This window comes from Schistocerca piceifrons, chromosome 6 (assembly GCF_021461385.2).
Source record: "Schistocerca piceifrons isolate TAMUIC-IGC-003096 chromosome 6, iqSchPice1.1, whole genome shotgun sequence".
Classification (NCBI taxonomy): domain Eukaryota; kingdom Metazoa; phylum Arthropoda; class Insecta; order Orthoptera; family Acrididae; genus Schistocerca; species Schistocerca piceifrons.
In genome coordinates this window covers 20,723,258-20,750,765 of record NC_060143.1, presented here as the reverse complement: position 1 = coordinate 20,750,765, position 27,508 = coordinate 20,723,258, and the positions used below count along the sequence as shown (strand labels likewise).

At 40.3% G+C, this 27,508-nt stretch overlaps 1 protein-coding gene across 1 annotated transcript in view; it reads left to right on the top strand.

Moving 5' to 3' along the window:
* LOC124802835 (1-phosphatidylinositol 4,5-bisphosphate phosphodiesterase classes I and II) overlaps positions 1-27,508 on the top strand; it is a 390,603-nt gene that overhangs the window by 175,217 nt on the left and 187,878 nt on the right. The window contains exon 10 of the mRNA XM_047263846.1: positions 6,475-6,626. Within this exon, the coding sequence (XP_047119802.1) occupies positions 6,475-6,626 (152 nt within the window). The remainder of the gene's footprint in view (positions 1-6,474; positions 6,627-27,508) is intronic.

Here is a 27,508-nt window from a genome sequence, read left to right as displayed (position 1 = left end):
AGTCTGATCTTTAAGTGGCATGTTAGGTTTCTTGTTTATTACATATGTGGGAAGTTGGTATGAATAGTCTTTTGGTAATTCAGCCAAAGAGAATTGTTTTTGACTGGTTGAGAAACGCGGTGTTGCCCAGTATTTATTTGTAACTGTACCTGAGACTTTGTATGTGTGGAATTAATTTTTGACACGTAATGCTTCTTTTTGTACAGTGTTTGAGGTAGTGTGATTGGGGAGATGAATGAAGAACTTGTTTGTGTTAGTAACATGAGAGAGCCATGTAGAGCTAAGTAAGCAAATAGCAACTGACACTAACGTCCACACCCACAACACACAACAACTGGCCTTGTGCTTTGTTTAAGGTCACGGCCTAACATAAGCTCACCAGGAATTCTACCTATTTAAAGTGAAATATGCTCTCCTGCAGAACTTTCCGTCAGAGTTAATGCTTCTGTGATGTTACTTTGGAGAGATGTAACTCTGTGAGAGGAGGGTTCTGATGAGTGAGATAATGCTTGACACTCTTGATCAAAGTTACATTGCTGCTCACTTTCAAGATTTTCCAAAGAGCGAGTTAAAGCAGCAAATCTTGCCACACAGTCTTTCTTTATTGGATTACTGAGACCACATAGTCCTCAAAGTTACATCGCTGCTTGCTTTCAAGAAGAGTTTCCAAAGAGCGAGTTAATGCAGCAAATCTTGCCACACAGTCTTTATTGGATTCCTGAGACCACATAGTCCTCAGTCTTTTAGTCGTTCTGGTGTGTTCAGAAAGACTTGACTATTTTCTAGTATTTGTCTGTAAACAAAATTAAATCAAAATGTAATGTGTAGACACCCAAATTACAAGGCAAATGTAATAAATATGTTTTTGCTAGCAACAAATATAAATAAAACATCATGAAAGAGGCAAAGCAGTGTTATTAAGCTTTAAATACACAATGTGGAATTGGTAAATCTGCTTATCCATGCCAAGTAAATTTGCTATTGGTTTATATCCGTAAAGATAAGAATGCAGTGATTAATTCTGTCACTGATATAAACTTCTGAAAATAGATTTGTCATTGAGTTTAAAAAAAAACTAACAGCACCATCTATTGGTTCTTAGGTGTACTATACTGTTATTATTAAACATCCAAACTACCAGGCTAAGCATATGATTTTGGATAAAACTTTAAATAATATTCAGAGAATGAAGCTTTCACAACCAGATGATGTAGCTGCTAGTAAACCTTTTGGGATGTAAAGTCGTGGTCTGAGAAACTCTTCTGTTCCTGATGTTTTGTCCAGGTCTGCACTGGACATACTCAGAGGTGCTCCTCCACTGAGTCTAGCCAACTGACTGGTCGGCTGCCTTGAGAGTGACATAAATACTGTAGGAAAGGGGGCTGTGGTCAAATAACACATGATGAGCAGAGGTAATTCTTGTCAGAGATAAAACTTAACTATCGATTGTCATCTAGTCAAAGAATAAAACTGTCTAGTGATTCTGCAGAGCTACTGTCCATATGTTGCTAAGTTTCATTGCCTCCTCTTTCCTATTTAAACTATCCTGATGCTTATAAATTTCAATCGCTTCTCTACATAGTCGTGGGTAATAATTTGACATTGTAGATAAAATTTCTGTTTCAGAAAACTTCACTTTGTGGTTTCCTGACTGAAGAGCATGCTCTGCTACAACTGATTTCTCTATTTTTCTAGTTGGCAAAGGCTTTTGTGTTCTTTTAGCCATGCATTTACACTCCTCTTAGTAGTGCCAATATAAACTTTACTACATGTACATGAATTTTGTATACACCGCATGTCAACAGAGGAGGGCATTTATCCTTCACAGATTGAAGTGCTTGATTTATTTTCTTTGTTGATCTAAATACCAGTCTGATGTCATCTTTCTGTAAAATCTTACTGATTTGGTCTGTTAATTTTTTAATAAAAGGGAGGGAAACTGTATTTCTCCATCATTGTGGTTCATCCTTGTCCTTTGGTCTTCTGTTCCTTGGTCATAAAATCCTCTGTACCTTTTCCCCTGAGTAGCCATTTTTCTCAAAAGCCTGCTTCAGATGTTTTATTTCAGCATTCAGGTGTTTTGATGTGCATATTCTGTTAAATAACATTATCATTGTCTTCTGTGATCCAATCTTTGTTAAATAAAGCTTGTATGTTCGCCCAATCTACACTCAAGTTACCTGTGAAAACCCCCTGAAAATTCATGTGGTAGTTTTGGAAATTAGTGTGTTCAAACAGACAGACACGATGTTTTAGATGAAAATTTAAGTCATGATTTTTTTCCTGTGATTCAGTTTTGAATAAATGAAGCCTATATGTTGCCCCAAGATACAGTCAAGTTACCTGTGATAACTCCATGAAAATTCATCTGGTACTTTTGGAGATTAGTATGTTCGAACAGACAGACATGATGGTTTTGGATGAAACTTTAGATCACAATATCTTTTCTCTCATGATCCGAATTTGATGAAATAAAGTGTATTTGCTTCCCCAAGCTATGCTCAAGTTATCTGTGCAAACCCCATGAAAATTCATCTTTTAGTTTTGGAAATTAGCATGTACAAACAGAGAACATGGCAGTTTTACAATTTTATTATTAGTGCAGAAGTATTCATCCAACATCTTCAGATCTGATGTTAGTGTTGCTTCCGCTTCCCTAAAGCTTTGATTATGAGCAATCAAAGTAATATTATCAGCATAAATAAATTTGATAGACTTTGTTTTGAAGGTCTTGTGTTTACAAATTAAAAAGGTGTGAAATAAAAACAGAATTTTGTTGGATACCCTCTTTTATTTTATGAACTCTACTTCTAGAGTTCTCTATAAACATCTGACAGTATCTGTTGCCAATTAAAGTGGTTAGTTTCTGACATGGAATAATACTGATGACTTTGAGCAGAAGTCTGTCATGCTAGACAGTATCATGGGATGCAGTTAGCTCTAAGAAGATCTCCATGATCATTTTCTGCTTCTGAAAGCAATTTTTGATATAAGTTACTATTGTTAGCACCTTTTCCTTACATACTCTTTCTGGACTGAAATCAGCTTGCTCTTTAGAAATGTGTTTGTTGATAGCTGAGCAGATTCTGTTATGAACGAGTTTCTCCAGGAGCTTGACTGGGACACTATGAAGGACAATGGGGTGGTGCTTTTGAGGAACCTTTTTTTGGCTGTAGTATAAGAATTATCTTAATTTTCTTAAAGAGAGGTGGCAGATGACCTGTCTTTAAGATCTATGAAAGGAAAGTGTTCAGCAATTTGGCAGTAACAGTATCACAGTGCTACAGAAACTCAGGATAGATCCCATTAACACCTGCTGCCTTTCTAGATTTCATGTTCTTTGTAACTTGTGTGGTCTCTTTCAATTGAAATGTGTTCGAAAACTCAGATGTTTGTGGAGCCGACAGTTTCTTTACTTTTGAGAGTTCATCTCTTGTCAAGCGACAGTATTAGGATCACCACTGTCCTCATTCCAGCCAGGAATGTATTCTTTGCAGCAACCTCCTGGTACGCATCATTTTGCTGCACTTATCAGTATCCCAATGAAACTGTAGTAGTTATTGGAAAATAGTTTTATCCATTTTTATTGGCATCTGTTTGTTTGCAAAATTCAGATGATTTGACTTCTTTGAAATTCTACCTTAGTTTTGGACAGGAGAGGAAGATGGGTATGAACAATGCTGTATGGAGAATCATTGGATGATGCTGACTATTGAGAAATCTGGTTAGGATTCTGTGGTGCACCTCATTGGCATGCTTGGAGACTGTGTGATAAAGCTTAAGTCAGATATATAAGCCTTGTTTCATTGGCCACAAAAAAAGATTTCCTTGTCTTTTGGATAGGTATGAGATTTTCTGTTTCCATCCAGTCGACATGTTTTTGTGCATTTTTGTCAGTTTCTTGATATCCCCAGAGTATAATACCTCAACATCATGCAGACAGTTTGTAGAGACATACCATTCATGGACAATCATTGTCATGTTGAATAATGGCACACAAGAATTGAGACATGGGGATGAAGGGTGAAAATCACACCTCTCCATATTTTGGCTAATGGTACAGCAAGAAAGGATAGATGGTCTTGGTTGCAAAATGGTTTTTTGGTTATTTAATTTGTGATACGTTTCACTGTTGTCACAGGAGCATCATCAGACTTCATATAAAAACACTTGAGGACTACTGGCAAGTGTACAGAAAGCCCGGTAATCACCAAACATGGCACGCCATTCAATAAAGTTTACAGGACACATCCACTGGGTAAAAACACTCAAGGACAACTGGCAAGAGTACAGAATGTCCCACAATAACTGTACTTGCAGCCAAGATTGCCTATTCTTTCTTGTGGATGAAGAATGGAAGGATGTCTATGATATACCATTGTGCCAACAAAGTTACTTCAATCACTACCTGCTGTTACTTGATGGCTCCCAACACCGTACGCCAGGAGTAACACTACTGTGCCTCTTCAGAACATGGGAAAAAAGGGACTTCTTCCCAGTCTGGTGCCATAGTCACCAACAATGATCATCCAATGTAGTACAGAACTGTGATTTAGCGCTGAACACAATGTGACACCATTCATTGGCAGTCCATGCGTCTGGGTCACAGCACCACTCTACACACAGCCATTTGTGTTGTGTTAACAGCAGCCTACACATGGGACGGTAGTTCCCTAGTCTAGATGCTACTTGTCTCTTGACACTGGTGTGGGATACATACAGTGTTGCTGGGATTCCAATAGTCGTTTGCAGATGATTAGGCACAGTTATGAAAGGGTTATGGCACACTTAGTGCACAATATGGCCATCCTCCCTTACAGCGGTCAGATATAGATATCTGAAATACGATGATGAGTATGCCTGCAAACCCCTTCCCTTGGAGTCGAACATTGGGCAAGTGTTATCTCTGAATGCTCCACAATTCTGGATATTATTTAATTGGACGGATAAAAAATCTACTCGCCAAGTGGTGGCAGAACACACACATAAAAGATGGTTTAATTGGCAAGCTTTCAGAGCCAGTGGCCCCTTCTTCAGGCAAAAGGACTGAAGAGGAAGGAAGAAGGGTGAAGGAAAAGGTCTGGAGAGGTATAGGAAAAGGGGTAGCTTTTGGGAAAGTCACCCAAAACCATGGGTGAGGGTAGGCTTACCATATGGCAAGTCTCCAACCACATCTTCTTGGTGCTTTGATGGATGTCTCATTGCTTCTCTTCTTGTCAGAGGTACAGGTAAATATTATGTGTGCAAGAACAATAACATGCCTATTCCAAAATAAAATTCTTAGTCAGCCTCAGTTTAGTTTTCAAAAGGGTCTCTCTACACTCTACAGAGTAAGTCACTTTTAAATTCACTGATCAGATTATACAAAATTTAAATGACAAAATATTGCCAACTTTTATTTTCTGTTGCTTGTGAAAAGCATATGATTGTGAAGTAAAAAGTATTCTCACAGAGAAACTTAAATAATATGGTATCAGAGTTCTCACTGGTAATTGGTTTTCGTCCTATGTAATTAAAAGAATACAGTGTGTGACATTAAGAGTATACAGAACAAAAACAGATCTTCAGAGTGCTGAAGAGTCAGTATGAGTCTACTACATGAACCAATACTGTTTCCACTCTTTTCTTATTATACATAAAAGATTGGGCATTTTTTATTCAAGAAGCAGAATCATTCATAAACATTTCCTTCATTTTTCCCATGGTTTCATTGGTTGATGATGTTCTGAGATGTACAGGGTGCTCGTCATGTTCAATAACTTTATGGCCTTTTTCAAATTTGTTACACCACTTGTAAACTCACTGAAATTAATATTTGACATTTCCAAAACTTTGCTGCATTTTATTCTGTTCTTATAGCAAAATTTACTACTAATTCTCCAATCCACATTTATGCAAAATAAATATTCTCTGATACTGACCAAAACACATCTAACATTTTTGACAGACATGATGTGGCTAATACTATACAGGTATTTTTTTTTCAGGCATGTTAGCCATCACAACAAATAAAAAATAGCACATATCATATTAATACAACATGTGAAATTACAAAATTCCCATTATCTTTTGAACACACATCATGTAGACACACATGAGATGCCACAACCACTTTTTCAAGAGGCAGTAGCTCTCCTCCAGAGAAAATGAGAAAATTGCCAGAAAATTAGTGTAGATGAAATAAGTTTTTGAGAAGGAAAGACTCAACTGTAAATATACAAATCTGATATGAAGACTTGATCACATCAAGATTCTCTTGTGTGTGTGTGTGGGGGCGGGGGGGGGGGGGGGGGGGGGGGGCTCTTACATAGCCTTTCCTCTCTACCGTCTCCCACACTTTCCCCCTTACCTTCCGCTTCCCCATCGCATACATTGCCCAGGCTGGCTGTGTCCTTTTCCTAACATCTAACTTTAGAAAAATTAGGTATTTTGTCATGTTAAAATTACATTTTTTCCAGTTATCTTGTGTTTTAGGTCATCAGTTGACTGGGAAATCAGCTGTGGAAATGTACAGACAGTGCTTACTGGCTGGATGTCGATGTGTTGAGCTTGATTTCTGGAATGGACGAACAGAGGAACCTGTCATTGTTCATGGCTACACTTTTGTACCTGAGATTCCTGCAAAGGTACTCTAATTATACTATTATATTGCTATAAAGTGAGTGTGCGTGTTTTCCAATAGTGAGTGTAAATAATGTTAAACAAAAAATATGTCTTACATATCAATTAGAAAAGTAGCAACAAACTTACACAGAAAAATGAAAAGCTTTCTGAATCCCACTGAAGAATAAGCAAATCATACATAGAAAATGTTACATTACATTTATATTTTTCAGTTATACATTTCAAACTCAAATCACACAAATGGTGTCGTCGCTGCTTTCAACTTACCACCAAGTCATCTTCAGATGTTATGAGTATATTACTCAGTAACAAGCCATCTGAAGAGGTGTGGTGAGGTGCTCACAGTGTAAACATATCTGTGCTGTATTTGTTGGGACTGGTATATTGTGAGCGCTTATGAGCTGTTGTTATGTAATATATTCATATCATCTAATGATGGCTTGGAATGAGTCAAAACCTGTAATGATACCATTTGCATGAATTGAAGCTGGAACACACAATAAAAAAATTACAAAATAATCATTGTGCTTTCCCAAGGCAGTATGCTCAGTCTGTGTAATGAAGGATTTAGTTAAAATAGTCACTCAGGATCTGGGATGAATAGAAATCCAATGGATAGGGTAAAATTGGGTGCACACTTATGGTGGTATTTAACAAGTAATACATTTATCTGATGATTCTGGTGGTGGAGGGTTTTTGTATTAAACAAAAAGTATTTTTTTATGCCAGTGTCAATTCTTGCTTTCTGACAGTTTTCTTATGATCACGATAACAGACAAGGCTGGGTAGGGCACAAAGGACTGTTTGCTCAGATGGCTATAACTTTGGTAAAGTATATCATGGCAGTTACACAAAATGGAGTAGGTAATAGTATGAGAATACTAAGGGTGAGTTTTGTAGTTGCTGCTGTTCCAGATGTGAAACACTGTTCAACAGAGTTGATGGAAAAGAATTGTATTACAGTTTCACTTTGCCCAGGCTTAGAAAATAGTGTTAAAGTTTCTCAAGTTGGAAAAAGAATCTTCCATATGATAACCATATTTTAGAGCATAGCTTAAGAGAATTAAAGCACTGTCAAAAATTCTGAATGTTATGAATAGTCACAATTTGGAAATTTTAAATGGTATAATATGTTAAGCTGGCTCTTCTGTACTTTGGTTTCAAAGGCATATCAATTTTAGCAGGTATAGTGATACATTACAGATGCGGAAATGTAGATAAATTATAAAATGTATCTGAGTTATTGGGAGTATTATGTGTCTGCTGAAAGAAAAGTTGTCTTTACAATTTGAATGAAGACAGTGCAAGACACTTCCATTCTTTCTGTAGTTTATTCAGTATTACCATTTGTACCTCCATGCTTGAGCCAGTTATCTCAGCCATTATGAAGAAATTAGAAGTATTTGGACTTCATGTTTTATCATATACATTCTCTGTATTCTCTTTAACAAAACCCTTAATGTAATTTGTTGGAGGTATCTTTGTCATGTGTGTTTTATGTGTAAACCTGAGTCAGTGTCAGTGTGATACTAGTATGCTTAATTAGAGCTTCAACATATAGGGGATAGTCAAATGAAAATGACACAGATAGAAAAAAGTGGGTAAACTGTTTATTGTTTCAGAAGTAATTGCCAATTAATTCAAAAGTAATTTATACCTCTGTGGAACAATGTGTCAACGGCCTTGCCACAGTGAATACACCGGTTCCCATGAGATCATTGAAGTTAAGCGCTGTCAGGCGTGGTTGGCACTTGGATGGGTAACCATCCAGGCGGCCATGCACTGTTGCCATTTTTGGGGGCGCACTCAGCCTCGTGATGCCAATTGATGAGCTACTCGACTGAATAGTAGCGGCTTCGGTCAAGAATACCATCCTCCACTGAGGATGACATGGCGGTCAGATGGCCCCGGTAGGCCACTCGTGGCCTGAAGACGGAGTGAGTGGAACAATGTGGTCATTGCTGTATTGGAGAAATGTTTGCAGTTGCATGGAGAACCACGATTGTACCCAGGTGTGCACCTCTTCATCAAAAGCAGATGAAACCAGAGATGTCTTACTTCAGAGCTCCAAAAATTTGGAAATTGGGTGGAGAGAGATTGGGACTCTATGGAGGCTGCATTGGCCCATCTGTATGTAGCCAAGGTTGTTTCAGCTATGCTGCAAAAGTTTCACTGGGAAGTCATTATGCATACTCCATTAAGTCTCAAACTCTCCCCACGTGATTTCCATATTTTTGTAGCCCTGTAAAAAGACATTTGTGTCTATCGATGTACTTTGAATAAAAAAGTACATGCCTGGGTACAATCATATTTCCACAGCAACCACAAATATTTTTCCATTAAGGCACTGACCAGCTTGTCTCACAGTTGGATAAAGGTATTAACAGATATGATGATTATGTTTGAAATAACAAGCAGTGTACTTACTTCCCCCCCCCCCCCCCCCCCTCCACACACACACACACACATACCTCGTTTTCATTTGACTGGCCCTTATATTTGCTTCTGGACCTTACAAAATTGTCCGAATTTTCCACAACAGTTGAAAATTTTCATTCTTATTAATGCTGACAATGATAGTTCTCAAAAGCTAGATAGTTCTCAAAAGCTCGAAATTTTATAGGGAACTGATCAGCATCATCATCTCGAACAGTTTCCAGCCCCTGCTTGGTCTGTTTGGAACATAAGCCTCACCATCTTTCTGTGTTTAGTTGGGTCCTCTCCTCACCTCTTTTTTCTACATTCCTGCACACCTCTCAGCGATCTATCCCTTGGTCTTCCTCTTGGTCATTTCCTTTGCATCTCCATTTGATGTACCTTCTTGGGAATCATCTTGTTTTCTTTTCTCTTTAAGTGCCCATACCATCTTAACCTTGATGTTCTAGTCTGAAGAGTTCCTCTTTCACTATTTCCCTCACCCATTCGTTCCTCACTCTATCTCTCCTTGTTACTCCTAACCTACTTCTGAGGAACTTCACTTCACATGCCTTGAATTTGCTTACATCTCATTTCTTCATCACCCACATTTCAGATGCATAGATCAAAGTTTAGGTGTATATATATATATTCATCAGGAAAGAGGGAAGGAGAGGGAAAGACGAAAGGATGTGGGTTTTAAGGGAGAGGGTAAGGAGTCATTCCAATCCCGGGAGTGGAAAGACTTACCTTAAGGGGAAAAAAGGACAGGTATACACTCGCACACACACACATATCCATCCGCACATATACAGACACAAGCGGATATTTGTAAAGGCAAAGAGGGGAAACTGAAAACTCTTTGCCTTTACAAATGTCTGCTTGTGTCTGTATATGTGCGGATGGATATGTGTGTTTGTGCAAGTGTATACCTGTCCTTTTTTCCCCCTAAGGTAAGTCTTTCTTCTCCCGGGAGGATTGGAATGACTCCTTACCCTCTCCTTACCCTCTCCCTTAAAACCCACATCCTTTCGTCTTTCCCTCTCCTTCCCTCTTTCCTGATGAAGCAACCGTGGGTTGCAAAAGCTTGAATTTTGTGTGTGTGTGTGTGTTTGTGTTTATTTGTGTGTCTATCAACATACCAACACTTTCGTTTGGTAAGTTACATCATCTTTGTTTTTAGATATATTTTTCCCACGTGGAATGTTTTAATCTACCATACAATTTCTGAAAGTATTTGTGTGGAGTGTAGCCATGTATGGAAGTGAAACATGGACGATAAATAGTTTGGACAAGAAGAGAATAGAAGCTTTCGAAATGTGGTGCTACAGAAGAATGCTGAAGATTAGATGGGTAGACCACATAACTAATGAGGAAGTATTGAATAGGATTGGGGAGAAGAGAAGTTTGTGGCACAACTTGACCAGAAGAAGTGATCGGTTGGTAGGACATGTTCTGAGGCATCAAGGGATCACCAATTTAGTATTGGAGGGCAGCGTGGAGGGTAAAAATCGTAGATGGAGACCAAGAGATGAATACACTAAGCAGATTCAGAAGGATGTAGGTTGCAGTAGGTACTGGGAGATGAAGAGGCTTGCACAGGATAGAGTAGCATGGAGAGCTGCATCAAACCAGGCTCAGGACTGAAGACCACAACAACAACAATTTATCCCGCCTATATATACTCAATAATACGTAACCCACTTCCAAACCAGAACCAAAAAAAAAATTTTTTTTCCGCCTTCAACACTACTGCTGCTATAAAATCCACTGTTTCCAGTTCACAAACAGTTCCTTTCACCTATTAAACAACCATTTCGGCTAGTTCTAAAAACTTTCGCTTTATTTCCATTTCTGTTCCTCACTCTATCTCTCCTTGTTACTGATCATTTTTAGCCGCTTCCCACATGTTTTAACGTCATTATTTCTTTATCAGACAATTGTTAGCCTCATTTTCATAATCTGCCACCACAAAACCACTCCTTTTAATACATTAACACGCAGTTTCTTCAAAATTTTCCCGAATTTCTCCACCCTTTAACGTGTTTTGGTGGCAACACAACCACCTAACCTTTGTGCACATCGTTGTTTACCAACCCAAGTTCACCACAAGATCAACATAGCTCAGCTTTTACCAACACTTTTTCGCCTTTTTTCACACCAGATGTCCAGTTGCTTTCTAGTTCACCTTTTTCCCTCCCCATATATTTTTATTTTCATTTCCACCTTCTAATACCATGTCACCCTCACAACATCCCAACAATGACCCCATTAAGTTTTATTTACATTCCCTCCGCAAACATGCCTTCGCCCTAGCCAGATTACGCTCCCATATTTTATTTTCCCAGGCATGTCTGACATTTGGCATTACCCCCAAGGGCCTCATACTTAAAGTTCCCATCTCTGGGTGTAATCCTTCTTTCCATCAGTCCCTATACCAGTTCCAAACTGAGCAATCCATTGCCCTTACCCACCTAATCCTTCACCTACACATCAACTCAGCCAATGAACACACCCGTCAACTCCTATCCTTAATAAAAGTCCTCAATCTTTCCTCTCCCACATCCACACCGGCTGTTCACAGCATCCTCCTACAGACCAACCGCAAATTAGAACAGCATGCCACCCTCCACCTCAAAGAACTATCCAATCTCCTGGTTTCCCACCTCCGGAAAGGCAACTCACTCACCCTTCACAACCTTTCCAGCAAACCTCAATCTCCTCTCATTGCACACAGACCCAACCTCTCCCATCTACTCAATCTCCCACTTCCAGCTCCACTCCCCCCAAAACCTCAAAATTCTAATCAACACAATCTGGAACCACAACACCCTAATTCAGTAGTTAACCTTTCCTCCAAACCTCTCTCCCAATCCGAAACCTCTGTCCTATCCAAAGGCCTCACCTTCAGCCCCACTCCCAGATTCAACCAAACAGCCCTTGTTAAAGATTTACTGTCCTACACTCGTACTCTCTGCTGGAAATATCACTTTGCCACGAAGAAAAATGATCCTAATCCTACTCCTAATGATCCAACTCCCCAAGACACTATCCAAATTGAACCCTGCCTGGAACAGTTCCATCCTCCATCACAGCGGGACCCACCTCCTCTTCCTCAAAATCACCCTCTCCAAACCTTCCAGGAATTTCTGACTTCCAGCCTTGCCTCTCAATCCTTCTTAAAAAAAACCTTAAACCTACTCCCAACATCACCACTGCTGAAGCCCAGGCTATCCGTGATCTGAAGGCTGACCGATCCATCGTCATTCTTCCGGTGGACAAGGGTTCCATGACCGTGGTACTTGATCGTCGGGAGTATGTGGCTGAGGCACTGCGTCAGCTTTCAGACAACACCACATACAAAGTTTGCCAAGGTAATCCCATTCCTGATGTCCAGGCGGAGCTTCAAAGAATCCTCAGAACCCTAGGCTCCCTACAAAACCTTTCACCTGACTCCATCAACCTCCTGACCCCACCGACATCCCGCACCCCTACCTTCTACCTTCTTCCTAAAATTCACAAACCCAATCATCCCAGCCGCCCCATTGTAGCTGGTTACCAAGCCCCCACAGAACGTATCTCTGCCTACATAGATCAACACCTTCAACCCATTACATGCAGTCTCCCATCCTTCATCAAAGACACCAACCACTTTCTCGAACGCCTGGAATCCTTACCCAATCTGTTACCCCCGGAAACCATCCTTGTAACCATTGATGCCACTTCCTTATACACAAATATTCCACACGTCCAGGGCCTCACTGCGATGGAGCACTTCCTTTCACGCCGATCACCTGCCACCCTACCTAAAACCTCTTTCCTCATTACCTTAGCCAGCTTCATCCTGACCCACAACTTCTTCACTTTCGAAGGCCAGACATACCAACAATTAAAGGGAACAGCCATGGGTACCAGGATGGGCCCCTCGTACGCCAACCTATTTATGGGTCACTTAGAGGAAGCCTTCTTGGTTACCCAGGCCTGCCAACCCAAAGTTTGGTACAGATTTATTGATGACATCTTCATGATCTGGACTCACAGTGAAGAAGAACTCCAGAATTTCCTCTCCAACCTCAACTCCTTTGGTTCCATCAGATTCACCTGGTCCTACTCCAAATCCCACGCCACTTTCCTTGATGTTGACCTCCACCTGTCCAATGGCCAACTTCACACGTCCGTCCACATCAAACCCACCAATAAACAACAGTACCTCCATTATGACAGCTGCCACCCATTCCACATCAAACAGTCCCTTCCCTACAGCCTAGGTCTTCGTGGCAAACGAATCTGCTCCAGTCCGGAATCCCTGAACCATTACACCATCAACCTGAAAACAGCTTTTGGATCCTGCAACTACCCTCCCGACCTGGTACAGAAGCAAATAACCAGAGCCACTTCCTCATCCCCTCAAACCCAGAACCTCCCACAGAAGAACCACAAAAGTGCCCCACTTGTGACAGGATACTCTCCGGGACTGGATCAGACTCTGAATGTGGCTCTCCAGCAGGGATACGACTTCCTCAAATCCTGACCTGAAATGAGATCCATCCTTCATGAAATCCTCCCCACTCCACCAAGAGTATCTTTCCGCCATCCATCTAACCTTCGTAACCTCTTAGTTCATCCCTATGAAATCCCCCAACCAACTTCCCTACCCTCTGGCTCCTATCCTTGTAACCACCCCCGGTGTAAAACCTGTACCATGCACCCTCCCACCACCAACTACTCCAGTCCTGTAACCCGGAAGGTGTACCCCATTCCCGATGTCCAGCCGGAGCTTCAAGGAATCCTCAGAACCTTAGGCCCCCTGCAAAACCTTTCACCTGACTCCATCAACCTCCTGACCCCACCGACACCCCGCACCCCTACCTTCTACCTTCTTCCGAAAATCCACAAACCCAATCATCCCGGCCGCCCCATTGTAGCTGGTTACCAAGCCCCCACAGAACGTATCTCTTCCTACGTAGATCAACACCTTCAACCCATTACATGCAGTCTCCGATCCTTCATCAAAGACACCAACCACTTCCTCGAATGCCTGGAATCCTTACCCAATCTGTTACCCCCGGAAACCATCATTGTAACCATTGATGCCACTTCCTTATACACAAATATTCCGCATGTCCAGGGCCTCACTGCGATGGAGCATTTCCTTTCACGCCGATCACCTGCCACCCTACCTAAAACCTCTTTCCTCATTACTTTAGCCAGCTTCATCCTGACCCACAACTTCTTCCCTTTTGATGGCCAGACATACCAACAATTAAAGGGAACAGCCATGGGTACCAGGATGGCCCCCTCGTACGCCAACCTATTCATGGGTAGCTTAGAGGAAGCCTTCTTGGTTACCCAGGTCTGCCAACCCAAAGTTTGGTACAGATTTATTGATGACATCTTCATGATCTGGACTCACAGTGAAGAAGAACTCCAGAATTTCCTCTCCAACCTCAATTCCTTTGCTTCCATCAGATTCACCTGGTCCTACTCCAAATCCCATGCCACTTTCCTTGATGCTGACCTCCACCTGTCCAATGGCCAACTTCACACGTCCGTCAACATCAAACCCACCAACAAGCAACAGTACCTCCATTACGACAGCTGCCACCCATTCCACATCAAACGGTCCCTTCCCTACAGCCTAGGTCTTCGTCGCAAACGAATCTGCTCCAGTCTGGAATCCCTGAACCATTACACCAACAATCTGACAACAGCTTTCGCATCCCGCAACTACCCTCCCAACCTGGTACAGAAGCAAATAACCAGAGCCACTTCCTCATCCCCTCAAACCCAGAATCCCCCACAGAAGAACCACAAAAGTGCCCCACTTGTGACAGGATACTTTCCGGGACTGGACCAGACTCTGAATGTGGCTCTCCAGCAGGGATACAACTTCCTCAAATCCTGCCCTGAAATGAGATCCATCCTTCATGAAGTCCTCCCCACTCCGCCAAGAGTGTCTTTCCACCGTCCACCTAACCTTCGTAACCTGTTAGTTCATCCCTATGAAATCCCCAAACCACCTTCCCTACCTGCTGGCTCCTATCCTTGTAACCGCCCCCGGTGCAAAGCCTGTCCCATGCACCCTCCCACCACCACCTACTCCAGTCCTGTAACCCGGAAGGTGTACACGATCAAAGGCAGGGCCACATGTGAAAGCACCCACGTGATTTACCAACTGACCTGCCTACACTGTGATGCATTCTATGTGGGAATGACCAGCAACAAACTGTCCATTCGCATGAATGGACACAGGCGGACAGTGTTTGTTGGTAATGAGGATCACCCTGTGGCTAAACATGCCTTGGTGCACAGCCAGCACATCTTGGCACAGTGTTACACCGTCCGGGTTATCTGGATACTTCCCACCAACACCAACCTATCCGAACTCCGGAGATGGGAACTTGCCCTTCAGTATATCCTCTCTTCTCGTTATCCGCCAGGCCTCAATCTCCGCTAATTTCAAGTTGCTGCCACTCATACCTCACCTGTCTTTCAACAACTTCTTTGCCTCTACACTTCCGCCTCGACTGACATCTCTGCTCAAACTCTTTGTCTTTAAATATGTCTGCTTGTGTCTGTATGTGTGGATGGATATGTGTGTGTGTGCAAGTGTATACCTGTCCTTTTTTCCCCCCAAGGTAAGTCTTTCCGCTCCCGGGATTGGAATGACTCCTTACCCTCTCCCTTAAAACCCACATCCTTTTGTCTTTCCCTCTCCTTCCCTCTTTCCTGATGAGGCAACCGTTGGTTGCGAAAGCTAGAATTTTGTGTGTATGTTTGTGTTTGTTTGTGTGTCTATCGACCTGCCAGCACTTTCGTTCGGTAAATCACCTCATCTTTGTTTTTATATATATATATATATTTAAAAAAACAAAGATGATGTGACTTACCAAATGAAAGTGCTGGCAGGTCGACTGACACACAAACAAAACAATGAATTTTGTGTGTATGTTTGTGTTTGTGTTTGTGTGTGTGTGTGTGTGTGTGTGTGTGTGTGTGTGTGTGTGTGTTTGTGTGTCTGTCGACCTGCCAGCACTTTCATTTGGTAAGTCACATCATCTTTGTTTTTAGATATATTTTTCCTACGTGGAATGTTTCCCTATATATATATATATATATATATATATATATTCTTTGCTTTTTTGCTTCTTTATTCCAAACCAGCGTCCTTCACACTTCTTAAGTACTTAATTAACACTTTCGACCTTCTTCAGTTGTTCACCTTCAGTGCTCATTCAGCTAGTTGGTATATCTTTCTTTATAGTTGTAACCAGGATCTCACATCTGTTTACATTAAATTTCATTCCATACAGTAGTGTCTCACAGTTATTTTTCAAAGCATCCTGCCATTCTTGAATCTCCTCCTCCCTGTTTCCCCAGATCATCAAGTCATCCACGAATGCCATTGTGTTCGTCTCGTCTTCTCCAGTTTTTTTCTGTCATCTTAGTAATCAACTCATACAAGACCAAAATAAAGAGGGGAGGTGACACTGCACTACCCTCTTCCCACTACTTGTTTGCTGAAATCAATCCATCCTTTAATTTCACCACTTTTACACAACTCAGACTTTCACAGTACTTCTCCTTCACTCTGCTTGTTGTCTCTTTTCCTAACTCCCTTCTTTTTTAGTGCTTCCTATACTTTTATTCTACAGACACCATCAAATACCTTTTCTGTATGAAGAAATCTTCTACGTGGGCGTCCCAAAATTCATAGAGGTGCTTGTGGAGCTGCCTTACTTCCAATTTGAGGTTAACAGTTGACCTCCCAGGTCTGAAGCCTTGCTGTTCCTCTCCCAGTTTGTCCTTGATGCTTGTTCAGATCCTACTCTCCAGGATGTTCTCTTATACCATAGCACAGTGTCATGTAAGTGTGATTCCCCTGTAATTTCTACAATCCCTCCTACTCCCTTTCCTAAATCTAAGGAAAATTGGTACCCTCTTCCAACCTTCTGGAGTCTTCTCATCACATGATACAGCCACTGTTTCCTAAACTCCCTTGCTGCCTTCACCATTTCAACACTTATTTCGTCCATATATGGTGCCTTTCTTCCTTTCATCTTGTTCAGTGCCATTTCCATTTATTTCCATCTGAAATCCTTCCACCCCCATCCCTGCCCCATACCCCCAAGTTTACTTCTACTTCCTTTAGTCTATTATCCTCAGCTCCAAGTCTGTTAGTGTTTAGCAAATGCTCAGAGTACACTTCCCACACTATAGTCAGTGTCTCTCTGTTATTTACCTCGTTCCCATTTCTATCGCCATTGCATCTTCTCTTCTACCTCTCCTCTTACTTTCAACCATCCCATATAGTACTTTCTTATTTCCTGTGCTGTTTTCCTCCATCATATTGGTCCATTCTTCCATCCACTTTCTTGTTGCCTTAGCCACTGTCTTATTTACGTCTTTCTGCTTTTTCTTTTATTCCTCTGTTGCTAATTCGTTCCTTTCATTGAACCACTGTCAGAAGGCCTCATTCTGCCTTCCTACTACCTCCTCAACTCTTTCAGTCCATTGCGGTGTCTCATTCTGCTATTTTCTGCTACTTGTGCTTCCACATACCGCAACTGCAGCTTCTGCTATAGCACTTCTAAATCATCCCCATTCCTCTTCTCCTTTTTTGGTTAATCTCTGGTAACCATTGGTACTCTTCCATGACTTCCCTTTCCTTCAGTTTTGGTACTCTTAGTCTCATTTCCTGGTTATCTGTCTTATTCCATTCCTTTGTGCTTCTCATGCTAATTGCCAGTAGTATGTGATCACTATCCAATGCCTAAGATGGTAGTACCTTTACATTCATTATAGTCCTCTTCATTTCTCTATCATAGAGCATGTATTCCACCAAAGATTTCTGTGCTACATTCCTACTGTACCTCTCTGAGTTGATGTGGCTTATAAATCAAGGGAATTTTATTATATTAAATTTCAGCCTCCAGTTGCATAAGCAAAGAAACTTTACCTAGGTTTTGGCTATAATAATGTAGCCTTCTTCAGAAATGTCACAATATAAAATTAAATTAAAACATGCCATATATTGGCGTTGTCAAACTCAAAATGTTAATACTACAGTACATAGTCATAAGACTACATCACTTCTACTACTGTTTTGCCATTAGGTCACACCAACGGGCCAGACAGGTGGGCTGCAAGCACTGAGTTGTAACTGGGCACCGTGGGCAGCGACGCAGCGAGCTCAGCTGGTGGTCACGCGCATGCACATGCGGAGCAATAAAAACTTAAAACCAGTAAATGTTAACTGAGATTATTATGGAAAATAGCTTATGACAATAGTTTGGATTATTAATGACATTAAAACCATAAGTCACTGAAGTTGCCGTTCCATAAAAATCAAAAGACATATAAAAAGTGTACTGTACAAAAGTATGAAACATTAATTTGATAACATTATTTGTTACAACAGCTAGAAATGTTACTGGCAAATAAACCATAATAAATGTTAATACTAGTTAAAGTTGAAGTTCTAAGAGAGGCAAATGACATTATATAGCATAAAGGAACGTTTTAATAAGACAAGGCCATAAGTTAAGGTTAACAGTGCCTGAAATGTGTGAAACTTAGCTAAGAATAAATGCCTGTGAATGATAATAAGGATAATTGTCTCATACAGGTTAGCAGTTAGATACACAGTATATGATCAGCAATTAATACATAAGAAAACCAGTAGGCTGTATGTCATAGCCAGCTACTGACGTAGGTAGAAGACTTTATAAAGTAGTGGATTTATCAGATAATAGGTGTGTGCAGCACCACAAGACATTATGAAGACAGTATAGCCAATGCAGTTATACGAGGGTAATCCCAAAAGTAAGGTCTACTATTTTTTTATAAGTACATAGACCTGTTTATTTCTACAATAGTTTACACCAGTTTACAGCTTGAACATTTAGCTATTTTTTGACATAATTACTATTTCTGTTGATGCATTTTTGTAGATGCTGTGACAGTTTTTGTATGCCCCTGTCATACCAGCTCGCTGCCATGCTGTTCAGAAATTTATGAACCTCTTCTTTCACCTCATCATCAGAGCTGAATCGTTTTCTGGCCAAATGTTCTTTTAACTTAGGGAAGAGGTGATAGTCACTGGGCGCCAAGTAAGGACTATAGGGTGGGTGGCTGATGATGTTCCACTGAAACTGTTTGCAGGAGAGCAACGGCTTGCTGAGTGATGTGTGGGCGAGCATTGTCATGGAGAATGTGTACGCCCTTGCTCAACATTCCTCTTCTCCAGTTCTGAATTGCCATTTGAGTGTTTTCAGAGTCCCACAGTACCTGTCAGCATTAATTGTGGTCCCAGTGGACATAAAGCCGACCAACAATACCCCTTTCCGATCCCAAAAAACGGTTGTCATGACTTTATCAGCAGACTGTGTTTGTTTGAATTTCCGCAGCTTTGGCGAAGAACGATGCCGCCACTGGCGTGATGGTTGCTTGGTCTTAGGTGTAAAGTGGTATGCCCAGGTTTCGTCACCCATGACAATTGAGTCCAGAAAGTTGTCCTGTTTGGCTGCAAGGTGGTGAAGAAACATGCGGGAAGCATCAACTCATTGCCACATGTGGTCCTCAGTCAGCATGCGTGGCACCCATCTTGTGAACACCTTCCAGTACTTCAATGTTTCCATTAAAATTCTGTGAGCGGTGCTTCAGGAAACCTCAGGAACCAATGTGCAGAAGTCATCCAGGGTGATCCGCCGATCTTCACGCAGGCTTTGCTTAACCTTCAACACTGTCTCCTCAGAAATTGGCGGTCTCCCACTCCTTTGTTCATCGTGAATTTCGGTCTAACCAGCCGCAAACTCTCTATACCACTTACGAACATTTTTGACATCCATGGACGACTCGCCATACACTTCCATCAATTGGTGATGAATTTCAATCGGCACAGTGCCCTTTGCATCCAAAAACCGAATAACTGTGCGCAATTTGCACTTAACAGTAACATCCAATGGGAGCTCCATTCTCAACGGCTGCCAAGCCAAGACTGAGCACCTCAGCGTGGCATGTGCATGTTTACACACAGTGCATTAAGCAATCTTCATAACAGTGTGACCAACTGCAACTCAGAGTTCTGTACTGATAAAAAATAGGAGACCTTGCTTTTGGGATTACCCTTGTTTGCAAACTTTATAAAGCTCTTAAATATAAATACAGTATTTGATGTGTAACAAACTGTGAAACAGCATTGAACATAGGTTAATGTATTAAATATGCAGTGTATAATCGGAAAATACCCGAAGCTACTAATAAGAACAAAAAGGTTGTATGTCATAGCCAGGTATTGGCGTGGGTAATAAGCAATATATAGTATTCGATTTAAAGAGTTAATAAGCGATACATAGTGGCGTACCACACCCCAAGTCATTATAAAGGCAATTTTAAGAATTCATGTTGTGTGCAGAGATACACCATTTGAGGTGAATCAAATTGTGAAACAGCCTTAAACTTATAGAAAATACGAATACATGAAATGCGTATGAAAACATAAAGATAAGTGGGCAATGGCATCGGGCAACATAGAAAGTTCCGCATGGTAGATGTTGCATGCACCTATTATCTGATAAATCCATTACTTTATAAAGTCTTCTACCTACGTCAGTAGCTGGCTATGACATACAACCTACTGGTTTTCTTATGTATTACTTGCTGATCACATACTGTATATCTAACTGCTAACCTGTATGAGACAATTGTCCTCATTATCATTCACAGGCATTAATTCTTAGCTAAGTTTCACACATTTCAGGCACTTTTAACCTTAACTTATGGCCTTTTCTTATTATAAGGTTCCTTTTTACTATGTAATGTCATTTACCTCTCATAGAACTGTAACTTCATTTATTATGATTTATTTGCCAGTAACATTTCTAGATGTTGTAACAAATAATGCTATCAATTAGTGTTTCATACTTTTGAAAAATACATTTTTTGTATGTGTTTTGCTTTTTATGGAACAGAAACTTCAGTAACTTAAGGTTTTAATATCATTAATAGTCCAAACTATTGTAATAAGCTATTTTCCATAATAATCTCAGTTAACATTTACTGGTTTTAAGTTTATATTACTCTGCACGTGCATGCGCGCAACCACCAGCTGAGCTCACTGCGTTGCTGCCCGCAGTACCCAGTTATGACTCAGCACCCGCGGCCCACCTGTCTGGCCCATTGATGTGACCTAACAGCTAAATATTAGTAGAAGTGACACAGTCTTATGACTATGTATTGTAGTACGAACATTTTAAGTTTGACAACACCAATATCTGGCATGTTTTAATTTAATTTTATATTGTGACATTTCTGAAGAAGGCTACATTATTATGGCTGAAACCTAAGTGAAGTTTTTTTGCTTATGCAAGTGGAGGCTGAAATTTAATATAATTACATTTTACAGTTGCTGACTCTGCTGCACCATGCTAAACATATTCAAAGGAATTTTATTTATGAATGCACCTTTGGATTTTTTTTTTTTTTTTTTTTTTTTTTATCCTCTCTCTCTCCCCCAGCCCGGATTGATCAAGCATTTGCATGTAACAGATATCAGTGTTGAGTAAAAAATTACATGTGTCATTCCTGAAGTCTGCCAAATATCTTCATTGTTTTCCTTAGGTTATTGGCTGGTTCAAATATTGAGACTTGTAGCTTGTTTCTGATTTTTCATTGTGCCTGTTAGCTGAATCTACTGTCTGGGGAATGAGGGAATTGTTTAAGTTTTATTTGGTTGTCTTCTGAAGAAAATGTCTTGTTTGTGCTCAAATAAAGATCTGAAAAATGCATTCAGCATGCACCATATATTACACACAGTTACGAGTGAAGGTGTTCTGAATTATATGGTTAATACACTCTTGAAAATTATCCACATACAGTCAGGATTACCATTACGTTTTCATTACTTTTATTTAATTTTTTGTTCAATTATATATTTGCACCATACTCAAACCATTTTAAAACAATTAACATAATAAAATATTGAAGCATGTAATTCCTAAGATTATCATGAAAATGGTAATAATAAATATATAATGTAAGAATTGATATAAATCTGTGTAATGAACAGAGAATGGAGAAGATGTTAGTCAAAGTAATTGTTTATTTCTGAGAGCAGGGCAGAACAGAACAGAGCCTCTTGTACATCGATTTGTTCCATTTTTCCATGCATTAGCTTTTCAGTCTTTTAAAACCTTAATTTTCTTTTTATTCAAACTAGAGTTTCCAGTAGATTCAGATTATCTTTGTAACTGATGGATATGTAAGTTCACAATTCAGCTATTTCTGTAGCTCCCTTTCTTTGTCTTACAGAACAACCGTTGGTGTATACCGTACACCTGGTAATGATGCCTATATTCACCTTGTCTTGCACATGTACGGAGAAAAGTGACTTGTTTGTTGTGACACTTCTGCATCATCACTGAATCCTTTACACCAGTGCCTAGATACTTATCTTCAGGTTCTTCATCATCAGTATGAATAATTCAGCCCATTTGTCATACATGGTCTTCCTAATCATACCTGATGATATAATTATTCCTCTGTTGAGCTTTGTACCACAAGGAGGTACACTACGTGCAGCTAAAATAAAATAATTCAATTAAGTTAATGTAAGTATTTCATGTATCACAAAACATTCTGTTGTTGACGTAGCATGTGTTATCAACAACTGACAGGTGTTGATTGTGACATGCATGTAAGAAAACAGAAGGCAGGAACCTTGTTTCAGTAGTTCACAGAACAGTATGAATAATCAGTACAGTGATGTGTGACTGTAGTGCTGATCATGGATGTTCACATAAAAACTGTTTCACGTGAGAGAACAGATTTATCTTGGATATATGATCTTCTTGGAACACACAGATAGCATTCAACACGTAGCCTACATCATTTGCCTTTCTATGCTCACCAGCAGTATTAGCTCTTTAAAACACATGTGTAGGAGGACAGAGATATGGGAACACCAAAAACATGACGCATTACTGTGCCTAATGTGGTATAGGATAACCATGGCATTCAAAACAGCTTCCAGTTATCTTGGAGTGTATAAAATTGGGCCCTGTAGGGTTTTCATGGGAATCTACACCATTCTTCCTGCAAATTAGCGTTAAGTTCTGGTAACAGTGACGGAGGTGGATAGCTAAGACACACCCTTCTCCCTAAAGCAGACCACAAAGGCTCAATAATATTGACCTCTGATGGCTGTGGTGGCCAGGGATGATGGAACAATTCATCCTCATGCTCACAAAACCAGTCCTGGATGATGTAAGTTGTGTGAACAGGTGCCCGTCATCTTAGAAGACAGCATCACCACTTATGAACAAACTTTGTACTGTGGCATGGACTGCTGAGCCAAAATGATCACATAACCCTTGGCAATAATGTGACCTTGCAGAGTAACCATGGGGACCATGAAATACCACAATATGGCTGTTCAAATCATCACTGATGCCCCACCATGTTTCACTCTTCGGATGTAAACTCAACCAGATGTTGTAAACAGTGTGAAACAAGACTCGTCCAACTAAATTATGTTCTTCCATTGTTCCATAGCCCAGGTTTTATGCCTTCAGCACCAAACTTCCCTGTTACAGGCATCACTGATAAATGGTTTTGGAATTCCATCTCACCCTACATTTCCATCCTTATGGAACTCCCTTTTTGTTGTTTTGGTGCTGACAGTGCCTCTTATTTTTGTCACAATCCTCTTCAGTGACTGTCCATCACGATCATTCAACACATATTTTCATCCAAACTAGGTCTTAGTAGAGGAGGTTTATTACTATCCCTGTATGCAGTATAAATCTTTGATGTAGTATGTCTTGAAACACCACACACGTCGGCTACCTTGGTTATGAATGCATCCACCATACGAGCACCAACATTTCGCCTACATTTGAAAGCACTGAGGTCGACATAATGTACTCACAACTGCAGGACCATTGTTCTAATCATTACTGGCACTTGCATTGTATTGAGGATATTGCACAGGTGCCATTCATGGTCAAATACAACAGTGCAACCTGCAGGCTTGGGTAGCACCTGCATTTATCTTCAAGTGTGCATATCTCTTTGAGTTTCCATATTTTCGTACACCCTCATATGTGTCTGTTATCATCCACTGTTACAAGAACTGTATGCTGATAATCACTGAAACCACAAAATGTAATGAACACAAACTGAAATCCTTGAAGTCAGATAAGTTTTCAAAAACTGTTCAGTTGATACTGGGAAATTGTGATGAATACATATACTGAAGACTAATTCTATATTGTGTGGGTTCAGCAAGTCCTTGGTAGGTTTCTTAAGGTATTTGGCACCAGATGTTTACATAAAAGTCTCACAATTCTTGCAAATTGTGGGATGATGTTTTATGGGCATGGAGCTAGTGCTCAGTACCATCCCATATGTATTCCAACTGGTTGAGATGAGACAAATTTGGTTGCTAACACATCAACATGAGTTCACTTGCATGCACCTCTGACCATTGCAGTATGGTGTGGGCATTTAACTTGCTGGTAGATCCTTTTGCTGTCAGAAAAGGTATTAAGCATGAAGAGATGCAGGTGATCTGCAATAATGTTCATGTAGTCCACAATTGTCACAGTGCCTTTTATTACCACAACAGGTGCCTTGGAAGTCCGGGTGATATCCCCCATAGCATAAAACTGCCCCAGCAGCCTGCATCAGTGGCACAGTGCGTGACCTAGTGTAACAGTAAACATGATTCATCTGACCAGGAAAAATGTTTCCATTGTTCCATGGTCCAATTTTGAAGATCCCATGCCCACTGATGTAACTGATGATGTCATTGAGTCAAAATGGGAGTGCTTAGGAATCATATGCTGTGAAGCCCCTTATTGTACAATATGTCCTGAATGATGAGCTTTAAAACACTTGTGCCTGCACCCACACTGTACATTGTGGTCAAAATCTGCCACAGATTGCCATCTATCTTATTTTACAAAGCAGGAAAGCCTCCAACCTCTACATTCTGTGGTGTGCAGTTTGCATTCTATTTGTAATAATACATATATAATGACAGATAGAATGCAAACTACACATTACTTTGAGAGCTCCCTGTTGATCAGTTATAATACAATCAGGAAGAGATGTGTTGCAGGTTTCTATAAAAACTTGGATTATTCATTCCTTAAAATTGAGCTTGTTTGTACAGAAGGTTGAAATATTTCATATATGATTTGACAAATTGTTGAATGGATAGATTGCTACTCACCCTAAAGATGACATGTTGAGTTGCACACAGCCACAGTGAAAAGACTGTTACACATTAAGCTTTTGGCCAAGCCTTCAACAGAAAAGAAAAATACAAACACATTCACACAAGCAAGCATACCCCCCCCCCCCCCACCCCCCACACACACACACACACATACACATGGCCACTATCTCTGGCTGCTCAGGTCAGACTGAAACTGAAGTGCATTGAATGGGAGCAACAATCCAAAGCGGATGGGGAAAGAGGAAACAGTTCTGCTTGGCAAAACATGTGTAGCGGTTCACCTACTTTGTTTCTTCGTTTGTTGTCCTCAGTGTCGACATACTGCATTGCTGAACTGGCTGAAAAATGGGGTTTGTAATTTGGACACTGACTACGGTAAATAATGTAGCTGACAGATGCACAGTTACATTTCACAGTCTTTTACTTTTGCTGTTAACAACCCCCCCCCCCCCCCCCCAATAATACACAGTGTTATGGCCAGTGCACTATTCTTTAACCTTCGATAAGCCTCCTTAATAGGTTGCAGGCAAATATCCGCATACTGCTACAGTAGCTTCCTGTTGAACATCTACGAGCAGTAAAAGCCTAACCACAAAGTTCACAGTTCTTGAAGAATAGAAAGGTACGCATGGAGCAGACACTGTCACTGTTTTATCACATGGCCTAATTGTGTAACAATTATTACACTGTTAAGTTGATGCATTGTTGTCATTCTAACCATCACAGGTTCCTTGTCTCAAACTTGGCTGTGGACTGATTGTTGTGTGACCAAAAATTGGGCCCTTATATATCATCACAATAACAGGACCTGAAACTATACATTGTTTAAAGTTAAATTTACAGAAATTACAATTAAAACTTAACTCATTCGATTAACTGAATACATCAAAAAATTGGTTCTTTTTAACAGTTTCTTCTACTACAAGAGTTATACTGAATTATTTGTTTAAATCATGAAATTAACAAATATAGTTACAGAAACAATACTTTTGACAAAACTGTTGATTACTTTGGAATTAATGAAGGGCTGGCTTTGCTAACATGCTTTCAAATAGAGCCAAATAAATACTTTAAGATTACTAGCATTTCATCTTCCAAACATTTATAATTATTACATAATTTATAGTTATTTATATGTCAACAATGGAATTTAAGTTACGAAACAATTACTGTTTTTGCCCTGTAATGAAAGATACTAACTAGGAATAGTGAGAATAAATTAGAAAATCAATTACATACGTAAAACTAAGGACAAAATTAGATCTTGTGTTAAATTCTTTAAAACTGGTTACCAACCTTTCTCTTTTATTAAAATGCAGATTATGTTCACATATGTTAATGGTAAATTGTTAAAAGTGAAAAAATGAGTTGTAAGAAAGCAGATGGCAAAACAAGAGGGGAAGTAAAAATATCTCAGATTGCTTCGTCACACATGCAGGGACTAGAGGTGACAGGCAAGGCTCCTGGTGCAATGTTGGAAGGCTGTGAGGGCATTAGGAAAAGGAAAAATAGGGAGCAGAAAGGAGATGGACAGAGAAGGGCAAAAATCAGTGTGTGCATGTCAGAGACTAGTGAAGAATGAGGGTGAAGGAACATGAGTCGGGACCCATATTCCCTCAACCTCAATGTGTGCTGTTTTCTGCCAGTGCACACTCCAGTTCTTCCTCCCCACTGATCTTTTCTCCTTCTCTGTTCCTCTCCTTTTCCACTCCCTTTTTTTCCCTTTCCACCCTCCTCCACGACCTCCTGATGTCACATCAGGTAACCTTGTCTGTCACCTCTAATTCCTGTATATTCCAACAGGCAGCATTGTTTCCTCAATCCCCACCTATATCCTGCTATATCTCCCCCTTCCTCACTCCACTATGCGTTATTGCTCCTGTTTGCAGCATTTCAGTTTCAGTCTGACCTGTCAAGCCAGAGATAATGGTCAAGTGTGTGTGAGGTGTGCTTGCTTGTGTGAATGTGTTTGTGTTTTTCTTTTCTGATGAAGACTTCGACTGAAAACTTGATATGCAATAGTCCTTTCATTGTGCCTGCCTGCAGCTCGACTTGTCATCTTTAAGGTGAGTAGCAATCTATCCTTTCCATGACTGCTGATATTCCAACTTGGACCTTCCATTGTTTCAAATATGAGTTGTGTGTATTAGGTCAGTTTACATTGAAGTTTCAAGAATCCATTGATTTCTTTCGGGGAAAAAAAAACTGTGTATAAATTATTTTAGT